Consider the following 10,622-nt stretch of genomic DNA (forward strand, 5'->3'; position numbering starts at 1 on the left):
TAGCAGCTTAAAAGGTTTAACACAGGTTAACCTATTCCTAATATTTTTATTTGAAAATTTTCTAATAAAGGTTGGTTGAGAGATTAAAAAATAGAGGCCAAAACACTACAAAGCAATGTTTTAAAGATAAAGCATTTATTTCTAGTTTGTAGGGCTTAAAACCCACAATGGCCTTTCTGCTTTGGCTAGGGATGCAGTTTTGGAGTTACTTAGATGAAGGTTAGGAAATCCAACTTATCTGTGATTTTTATGCACCATGAAACATCTTTAAATGGGACTGGGTTTTCAGAAGTGCCAAACACCCATCATTTAAGAGGTTATAAACTAGGGAGACAAAACTTCCATCTATTCCTGTGAATATTGGCCAAAATTGGGGATCTGCTCATATAGTTCCCAGGTCTATGAACAGAGGATACAAATGGCTATAGGTTCTGTTATGTGATTTATTTATTTTTTAAAGCTTACGTGTGAAAGCTTTGATGGCCATCAGGAACAGCTATTCTAGCGATGGATAAAGTCTTAATCGTACGAGCAGGGGAGGAAAAAAAAGCAATCTTCAAAAAGTAGTTAGCCATACTTGTAGATTTAATGAAAAGTAGACAAATATATTGACTACCTTCTTACAGAAGACTAACTTTTCACTATCCACAGGTAAAATATTGTCACAAATTCTTGATCTGATCCTACGACATGCAACGTGCCCCAAACAGCTTTGTGAAATAACCAAGGAATGAAGGTGCAAGGAAACACTTCAGGAGACGCCGGACTGAACACATGAACAAATCCAGGTGTTGTAACACACATTAATCTTAATCTCTTGCCAGCAGGCATCAGCTTTCTGTAAGCATGCCTGCCAGCCTGGGTGAGCTCTCAGCTGCTGCTGGGAGCTTGCAGCTGGAAACAACCCGAAACTTGAACTGTGGGCACGGAAACTGCGTGCGGAAGAGAACACAGCAAAGTAGGATGGAAGCAGAGTTTGGACTAACACTTCCTTCAAGGCTTACGCTGCTTTTTAATCAAGTGCCTTGTGCGGCTATACAGGAAAAGGTCTTTTTATAGCTGGAACTCTTTGTATATGTTATAGGATCCATCACGTATCTTTGCAGCTATCACATACTCAAACCATATAGTTGCATGATACAAGTAGTCAAGATATTTTGAGAGAACTAGTTAATACTGTAACATCTCATCCAAGCTATGCTGCGATCTCATGTCGCGTCAAGCTGGTGATGACTTAGTAAACACATTCAGTCCAGTTATATACTTACTACCATTTCTTGTGCCAAGACTTTAATGTGCTTCAGTGCATGAAGGAAATTTACAGCCAACTCCATGAATATACATTCCAGCTCTCCATTTCATTTCAGTTTAAAAAAAAACAGCAGCAATTATATTATAGCTTCATAGCAGATATTTATAACTTAGCTATAAACAAATGCTGATCTAAAGCTTTGCAGACAGCTCTCAGGCAAATTTATTTATTACAGAATTTATAGGAATATTAACCACTTTTTTTCCAGTACTACAGTTTCTAGTATCTCTTAATGAAGGCAGGGGGATATAAATTCCATCTTTTCTGACACGGGTTTACTCTTTAGTGGGAAAGCCAGGAAGAAGCCTGTTGTTACAACTCAGCGTAACATAAGTCATGGTCTAAAGTCAAGTAAATAGAGCTGTCTCCATACAGTGCAAAGGATGCTGGAGCAGACCCTTCTTAAGGATTAGTAATTTGTCTTCAGATTGGACATAACTTTGGTTGCTGTCTGGTTTAAGTGTATATTGTATCTACCAAAGTTGCGTTTATGGGAGAAAGAATGAAAGAGCGTTTAATTCCAGGGGAAAAAAAAAGCATGAATTCTTCTACAGTGTTAATTCCCTATCTTGACCAAAATTCATTCCGATTCACATTGTCATTCAGCTGCTCTAATTCCACCAAGTCGTTTTAACAATCTAAATGGAAGAATAATCTGAGCCACTGTTGAAAAAGCTTTGTTTGTGCCCTCCAAGTGAACCTATGCCCAGAAATGAGTTTTAGCCTGCATGACTGATCCTACATCGAAGCCCTGCCTCATTAATAGCTTTTCTTAATACATACAACCACATTAACAACCTGATGTTTCTAGGAAGCAGTGATTCAGCAAAGCCATTCTCTTATTTAATTTAAATACCAGTGAAAGTGGACTGGTCTGTATATGTTTTAAATGATGGAAGGCAGATTGATCTACCTTCAGGCTGCTCGGGACCAGCTATTAGAGAAGGATGTAAAGTCGAATGCTACGGGAACTCTTCAGTGCCTGCCAGTCACCATCACCTCTGTGCGATTCACCAACGCCTGTGAATTCAGCTTCACAGCTCCTCTGTGAGGTAGGAAATTACTACTCCCTCTCTTGCAGAAAAAGAAAGTGAAGGATAAGGAGATTAAGTTGTTCTCCTGGGGTTCCAGGGGACATCCGTAGTAAAGCTGAGGATGAATTTAATCCACTAGTTTAATCACAGGTCAGCCATTCTCTCCTCTTTGCCTAGAGAAACTGGGCTTTTGACACAACCTTCAGTTCTGCAAGCTGTAAGCATCCTGGACAATACACTGTCACAAGTGGTTTCACTTCCCTGTCCTGCTTGTCTGAATTTTACGGACTGGCTCACACTGTAGAGATTTCTTGCACAATAGCGAGAACATCTTACGTAGCGTTTTAGGTCAGCCTGCAAAACAGACAACGTTTAGCTGCAAAGCTCAGGTTTAAATCTTCCGTATGGATTAGAGCCCACTTCTGTTTGCTTGCTTCCCTCCTTCCAGGAAGCATGAAATAATAGTAAACACTATGAGTACAAAAGGAAAAGTCAATGAACAAAAACTTCTACTATTAATTACAAACATTAGTGCAAACCACAGAGCAGATTATTTTTAGTAAGCTCAGTATTTTCTGTAAGGAAATACTGTCAGGAGGTCATACAACTGAGGCTTTAAACACAGATGAAGTCACATTTTTTAGCCCAGTACGCAGGCAGCTTTGAAGTTCACGCACACAAGCAACCTGGATGCTGCTGCTACACGTAATATTTTATCCTACATATTTGTACGTATGCTATTATACTTCTTATTGAAAATATATTTAGTCCTGTGCTTTTATAAAATATAAATAATTAAAGGCAATAAAGACCAAATTCCAAAGCTGAATTACATGTTTGGCTAAGAGACTTGTCTAGCATCATCTGAACTGCCTAGAAGAGTTTTTTTTTGGTTTGGTTGGGGTTTTTTTAAATTTAAACGAGCCATTTGTTTATGTGCTTAAAAGTCAACACCTAAATCGATCCTTGACATTCAAATGCATGGCTCTGCCATCAAAGGTGAGAGAGCTCACACTTCCATAGACATCAAGGGCTCACCACTGCTGGAAACTCCATCCCATTTTTACATATTCAGATGTAGATTTAGGTGTTTGCCTTTACTTCACAACATTTGGAAACTGTGGCCTTTGTGCCTCATTAAGAGTCAACTCTTGAAAGTTGCAGCCAGTTAAGAATGCTACAGGAATGCTGGTCTCCCTGCTCAACATTTGTTTATGTTCAGCAATTGTCATTTGAAAGAAGGGGGGTGGGAAATAATGTAGATCAAAGTTTGAAAAAGTATTTCTCAACGTACTTTGCTGGGCAAGACCAATCGAGCTAGTGGATGCTGTCGTTAGTGGTCTGTAACCCTCAGCAGCTGCAGCTGAGTGGATGAAGTCTGCATTTGGAAAAGTGCACTTTTTCATTGTTTGCTGTTTAGCAGGACCCGACACCAGAGTTGCACACCCTGTGTCTCCTAGAGAGACTCTTCAGAGGTGTTCATCCAGCCATTTGATATAGCTGTTCCTGGTCTGAATGCCTGCAGAGAAATCAGTAGGCCAAATGGTGAATATCATACAGCCGTGAAAGCAGTCATCGAAGTGATCGAGCGTGACTTCCACGCCGGCGTTCTCCAAGCGCTTGGCGTACATCACCCCGTCATCTCGCAGGACGTCGTTCTCACAGGTCAGGATGTAAGTCTTTGGCTGCAGCTGCAGAGTTTCGTTTTCTGCAAGGAGTGGGACGGCTCGTACATCAAGCAGTGCCGGTATCTCCTGTATGATTTCAGCATTGCCTGTGGTCTGTATTACAGGCTTGTAGTTCTTTTTGAACGATGAAGGCAGTAGAGATGTCCAGTTCAGGCGTCCTCTGAAAGAGAGAGCTTGGCCAACGTCAAGGGCAGTGTGGTTGTTAATCACCAGTGAGTGAGCCAAGTCATAATTGCCATTGAAATAATCTATCCAGTAGTTGATCATGACAGAACGAGGAAGAACGGGCATATTCACGTTTTGCTGATAAGAAGGTGTATTGAAGTCAAAAGCCTGAAGAACTGGATAAATTAAGGCCTGCAGTTTCGGTCTGATGGTCAAATGCTCATCTTTGCTAAGCTGTGGGAAGAATATAGGATAGAATTTGCATTCTAAAGAACACAAACATTACAAGATCAACCTAGAACTTCATACAAGCAACCATTCATTCGACAATTTTTAGGCTGAATTCTGCTCTTATGCAGTTATGAAATATTAGCAGCTTGATATTTTTCTTCTCTTGTAAGGATGGCCATTCAGGCAGACCCAGGTCTCCAACAGAAATCAGTGGCAGATGTTTATTGCAGGGTATAAGAGGAAAAAGAAGTGTAAAGTGGCATTTTGCTAATGTAGTTCCCAGTTTAAAAATTTAAGAACTTCCTGAATTAAAGGAGTTACTCTTGCTTTTAACAGTTTTTAATGGATTTTTCTTCCATTAATTTAGCTAATTGTTTTTCTGAGCATGTGTAACAGTTGGCACCCACACCTCCCTCTAGCAAAGTCTCACCATATACAGAAGCACCTCTGTGTTGGAACTGAACCTGCTATCTGCATTTGATTTGAGCCTAGCAATCATAACTTTGGTGACCCCTAATCTTTTTCTGGAAGAATCAACAAACACTGGGTTTGCTTCATCTTCTACACAACATACACGAATCTCTATCATCTCTCATCTGTCTTTTTTACAGGCTGAAAAATCTTAATTTACTTAATCTCTCCCTGAAACAGTCCCACATCACTGACTTAGAAAGAATTACGCATCAGGGAAACAAATTAGGAATGCTGCTTCCAAAACATGGTACTATCATGTTTATCAGTCCTCGACACTGAAACTTTTAGTGTAATTGCCCCATATTAATTTTTTCACCCTAATTCAATATTGCAAGGTTGTCATGATAATTAGTTGCCTGGCCATGGTATCCGCTTTCTTATCACCAATGGTTATAGCAGTATGAAAAAGCTAATAATAATATTTCACTCGACCATGAAAAAGTATTATTACTTGCTCCAGGCTGCCTTTAAAAATCTTTACTAGATTAAATTCAGATTACATTTAAACTGCAGATATACAAAAGAAATTTTCTTAAATTGTCTTCCTGTAACATTTCACAATTTAACAGAAGAATTAAGCTTCATTTATTGTGTTTGGTCCTTCATTTGTATTTGAAAAAAAAAAAACAAACAAATCCACCATATTTTCTGAGACAAACATCTAAAAATAGGAAGCTAAATTGATAAATTACACGTCTACCTAGCTACCTACTTAGAAAAAGAATTCATCAGCAAAAGGGGTAAAAGAAGTCATTTAGCTACTTGCTCTTAAAATCTAGCCCGTAACAACTCGTAAATGTAGTAAGACATCCTAAGTTATGTGATTCATACTGTGATTGACTCATTTTTCTTCTGAAAAGTGACTAGATGCTGGCTTTCTACCATTCTGTCTTTAGGGCTGGCACATCACCTCGTGATGACGCAGCACAAAGAATCTGCCAACATATATGCATCACTGAATTAGGGACTGTCAGAGTGTGATACAGAACAGACGCTGGATGTTACCTGCTGACACACAGCAGCTGCCAAATTTCCTCCTGCACTATCGCCAGAAATGGCAATTCGACTTGGGTCAACGGAATACTCAGCTAAGACATCAGGCTGCAAAAAATGCTTAGTAGCACGAAGAGCATCATGGAATTGCTCGGGGAAGCACACCTCTGGTACCAGCCTGTATCTACAAAAGAAAAGAGATGAGAGACAATTATTATCTTCAATGTACCTCTCTTTGAGGATTAACAGGTGATATCAGGTATTCCTTAATGGCAAATAACTATTTTGTTAGGATAAATATTATGAGAAAAACATGAGGTGTGTGATACTTATGTAAGACTTAATCTTATAATTAATACTCTAATTCTGAAAGATTAATATGAACCTACTAGTTATGAATAATACCAAGATTGTAAAAATTGTGCAGCACTTTCCTAGGATTTCCCAGTAGAGGATTTTATCGTGCATTATAAAAATGAATGAATATTTAAAGCCCCCTTGGCAAGGGGGTCATTACAATCAGGCTGGTTTTGATCCAAATCCCCACCTTAACTAGTACAAGGAAGAGTATCACATACATCCAACAGATTCTGCTGAGTCAAACACCTAAGCAGTTCTGTGTCCCGAATTTTCACTTACGCTCAGGAGAGAACGAACCTTGCTATACCTCTGTGACACAAAATAAATAATAGCCAAGAAGTGAAGTAATGCCGTTTTGTTCCAATGCAACAGATTCAGTAATTCCTCTCCTTTACCAAGGAGAGGAGCAGGAATATACCCATTGTGCAGGTGGAGAGAGTGAGGCACAGCGAGAAAAAACAGTCTGCCTGGGAAGAGCCTGCAGCAACGTCCCATTCATGAGATTGTCTCAGTTTCTAAATAACTGTGCAGGAGAAGTCTGTTCGTATTTACTGACTAATATGTAATGTAAGAGTTGTTACTAGGCCTTATGGTACAAAGTATGTCTTCTGTTTGTAGCTTTTCAAACAACAGATTTTAGGTTTTCTCAGCAGAGCCAAGCAAAACAAAATCCAGTTTTCTGATTCAAAACATTTTCTTTAGAATCTAAGCTAAAAACGTTCCATATGCAGAATAATTTTTAAACCTAGGCTACATAAAGCGTTTCAAACTCCAGATCTGACCTGCTTTCAGAAAGCAATCTATATATTGCATCAACTACAATGGAATATGAGAGTCCTTTGGGAACTCCTCGCAAAACTGGGTAACAGACTATGATGAAAGTGAGATATGCAATTAAACCAATGAGAAATCTAATTAGACTTCACTAATTGAATACAAACGCCTTGACTGAAAGATGTAATGGCTAAGGAAGGTAAAAAAGTAACTCAGAAACAGGCGGAATAATAAGAAGCAATCAGAAAAGGAATAATAAGGAACTTTACAATACAGTGATCGCTGCTCGCCTGGGATAACCAACAGCTGCTTTTTTACTTTTCATTGTTTCCACTAATAAACAACAAAATATTGAGAAAAAGTGCCCCTTTAAAGTATGCTATAAGTATTGAATGAGTAACATCAGCTCCATATAATTAAGTTGCAATCAGATCACAGAGCTTGGTATATAATCAACTGCAGGTGGGACACTTGAGTAGTTCTATCAAGTTATTTGGTTTGCAACAGAAAATATTGAAGTTGACAATAAGGATGGGAAGAGTACCAATCAAGTAGGAGTCACCTAAGTAATGTAGTTAGCTAGTTGAGAGATTTGTTTACCTTGGAATTGTTCTGCGAGTTAAAAAAGCAGCCCTGCTTCTCTGTTGTCTGGCACCCTGGCAGTTCTCTGCCCTTGAGTGGAGTCCAAGGCTTAAAGGAGATGAGTGGCACAGTGGGAGATTGAGAGAACAGCAGGAAACTGCCCAACTCCACTGGTTAACGAGCAGGGGCAAAATGATTTGCTAATTTTTATGTTACAGACCCTTGCTCAAAATTACTTGGAAACTGTGGTTCATAGACAGACTTTGGAGGGGGTTAATATATACATTTTCATATTTTACATAAATACTTTTTAAAAATATATATCCACTTTGCAGCAGGGGAGTGGCCATCGAGGACAGGAAGAGCCCCTCTTGCTACATGAGGAGGCACAGAGATGTGGTTCAGCCTTCCTTCAGATATATATCATGTCCCAAGGTGTTTTGTTTTTCTGTTTGATTGGTTTTTTAAGTTCACAACTATTCACAGAATCGTAACTTGGCACTTGAGTGATCTCAGGTTTTAGCTGCACTCCTTACATGTACATACAATTGCAAGATGCACTAAGATTTGTGTTTTAGTATTTGTCCAACTGAATTAAGTGCTACTCTCTTTTCCCACATTTCTGCCTTCTAAAATGATGTCTAAAATAATTAGAAACCCAAATGCATTTTTGATACCATTCCAGTTTGTTGTAATTTTAAAAGGGTAAAAATATCAGACTAGTAAAGAGAATTATTGTCCAAGTTAAAACCTTACAGACAAGCCATTAACAAGGAAAAAGCTGAAAGAACTGCGTTACATATTTCTAATACCTTAAAATTATTTGATCAGTTTTGGATTACTCACTCAACTGAGACAACGACAGCGTTAAGAGATTCAGCCATAATTCTGCAGAGATTGTTATAAAGGCTTGTTCCTGGAACAAAAGGACATAGCATTAGGGAAATATGAGTCCATTCATGTCAATAGTCGCATAGCTGTATGTAAGCCTTCTCAGAAAATATAAAGACATGATATAAAAATATAAGTAAATGACATCAGCTTGCAATAGTGCCAGATAAATACTATAACAGAAGGAACATAAGTTATGCCTTGAGAAGTCCTGCAGTCTAATGCTCGCTTTCTCATCTGTCTCTTGGTGACTGCGGGCATGTCATTTCATCCATCTATCACAATTCTCTCAGTTGGGCAGAATTTAAGGCACCCGGTACAGGATGGGGGCATTAGCATCCAGAGACAGTTATCACTGTATGAGTCACTGCTTGTTGTTCATTTTATTATAACACACATTGCTTTGATTCAAATGAGTTACCCTATTAACGTCAACCGAACTACTCATTTAAAGGGAGGATTAATCACCGCTATCCTATTTATCAGTGGACTGATTTTCTTTAATTTTATTCCTTTCCAGTTACTTAATTGTTGGTTCCTGGTACTATAAAATATACTAAGACACCAAGTGTTTTCTAAGTATCTAGTCTTAGAATTTATTATCTAGCTGTAACATCTCAGAGCAGCCATGAGAACTGCACGCCCTTTCTCCTCCTGTACGATGTGGAAGGATCAGTCATTAGCTTATTGTTGTCTATAGCTATACCTAACTCCCTCTGAGTATGTTTGTGGTTTCCAAGTTAATTGGAGTAAACAGCATTCATTTTCAAGCTAATTTCTGCTGGTGGTGGCAGTGGGCCCCCAAGGGAGCAGGTTAGATCACGGGATGGGAACTAACCTCTACCTGTTTTCTTCATCATGCTGCCCGTTGTCTGTTATTAGCAGCACGTATTCCCAAATACGTGTTATTTAAGAGCCAAACATCAGCAATGCTGTTACATGCAGTCTTGTTCAGCTCACACTTCTGCTAATTATTGTGTGAAAATGGGGCAGAACCCTTACAAGTAGTCACTGGATCCTGATTGGCAAGGGTCGACTTTTGCATGTGACCATAGAAAGCAGAGGACTGGCCAAAACAGCCCATCCAGGCATCCCAGGATTTTAAACAATAAGCTATTTTGTCCTCTCAGGATGTAACAAAATTAATCTTTTTGTCCTTTTACAGCTCCTGTGCAGACAAGATATGCATTTTTTGCTGTGTGTTCATGATATTTTTCCTCCTCCCTCCTTAGAGCTGATCTACCAGAATGGACAGAGTTACTACTGAATTCAGGTATGTCTTAGCAAAATTATTGTCCTTGGAAGGAAAAACAGCTTTTGGCTTCCCCTGCTAGGATAAAACCGAAGCAGAATCCTATTTAATTACTGGCAGACACATACTTGCGCTTGCCAAGGCCCAGCCCCCTCCGTGGATGTAAACAACGCTGCGCTTGAGGCTTTCATCTTGCTTGGCGGGAGGTTCAAACACTCTGACTTCCACACCATCAAAAACAGCATCCGTGATCTTAATGTCTTCGGAGGAGACAGACTTCAGCTTGTCAAAGGTACAAATCAAATAATTTAGAACTGTCAAGTGATGGCTGAGTCTCAGGTAGTGAATCAGATGACACTGGAAGAGGGGAAAAAAAAAACCAAACATCATACAAAAAGAAGAAAAAAGGAGATTTCTGTTACTTCAGAGCATATCACATGGTACTGCATTGATGTTTAATGCAGCTGGCTTCAAAGGGCAGGTCCTATACAAAAACGAATACGGATTCTTAGAATATTCACCAGAAAGCGAATGAATATCAAAGACTTCTAATGCTTTTAAAGCTGCATTAAAACAAAACCCTGTCCATAAAGGATTCTCTATTGTCAAAATAAATCAAACCACGAGCTCTACACAACTGTGGATGAGCACTCAGGTCCTTGCCTTTGAGAGACACCCCCAGAAGGAGACCCACCTCCCCAGTGTGCTCCACTGTGGGACTGAGAAGCTCCTCAGATGGGTGCCAGCAGAGGGCAATACCACACAGGCGAAATTCTGCTGGAAAGCTATCAAAAATTCAAAGTATTTCTCTTGTTCCACCTGAACGCGTTAAGTCTTTCCACTCCCCAATTAAGAAAGTTTTCAAG

At 39.3% G+C, this 10,622-nt stretch overlaps 1 protein-coding gene across 1 annotated transcript; it reads right to left on the reverse strand.

Moving 5' to 3' along the window:
- Positions 1-3,815: 3,815 nt before the first annotated feature.
- Positions 3,816-10,113, reverse strand: NCEH1 (neutral cholesterol ester hydrolase 1; the record flags this gene model as incomplete). The annotated part of the gene is made up of 4 exons (XM_010160943.1): positions 3,816-4,433; positions 5,910-6,081; positions 8,460-8,529; positions 9,885-10,113. Coding segments are annotated over 4 exons (1,089 nt in total), but the record flags the coding sequence as incomplete, so codon positions are not given.
- Positions 10,114-10,622: the final 509 nt, after the last annotated feature.

Source organism: Eurypyga helias, unplaced genomic scaffold, assembly GCF_000690775.1.
Source record: "Eurypyga helias isolate BGI_N326 unplaced genomic scaffold, ASM69077v1 scaffold44971, whole genome shotgun sequence".
Taxonomy (NCBI): domain Eukaryota; kingdom Metazoa; phylum Chordata; class Aves; order Eurypygiformes; family Eurypygidae; genus Eurypyga; species Eurypyga helias.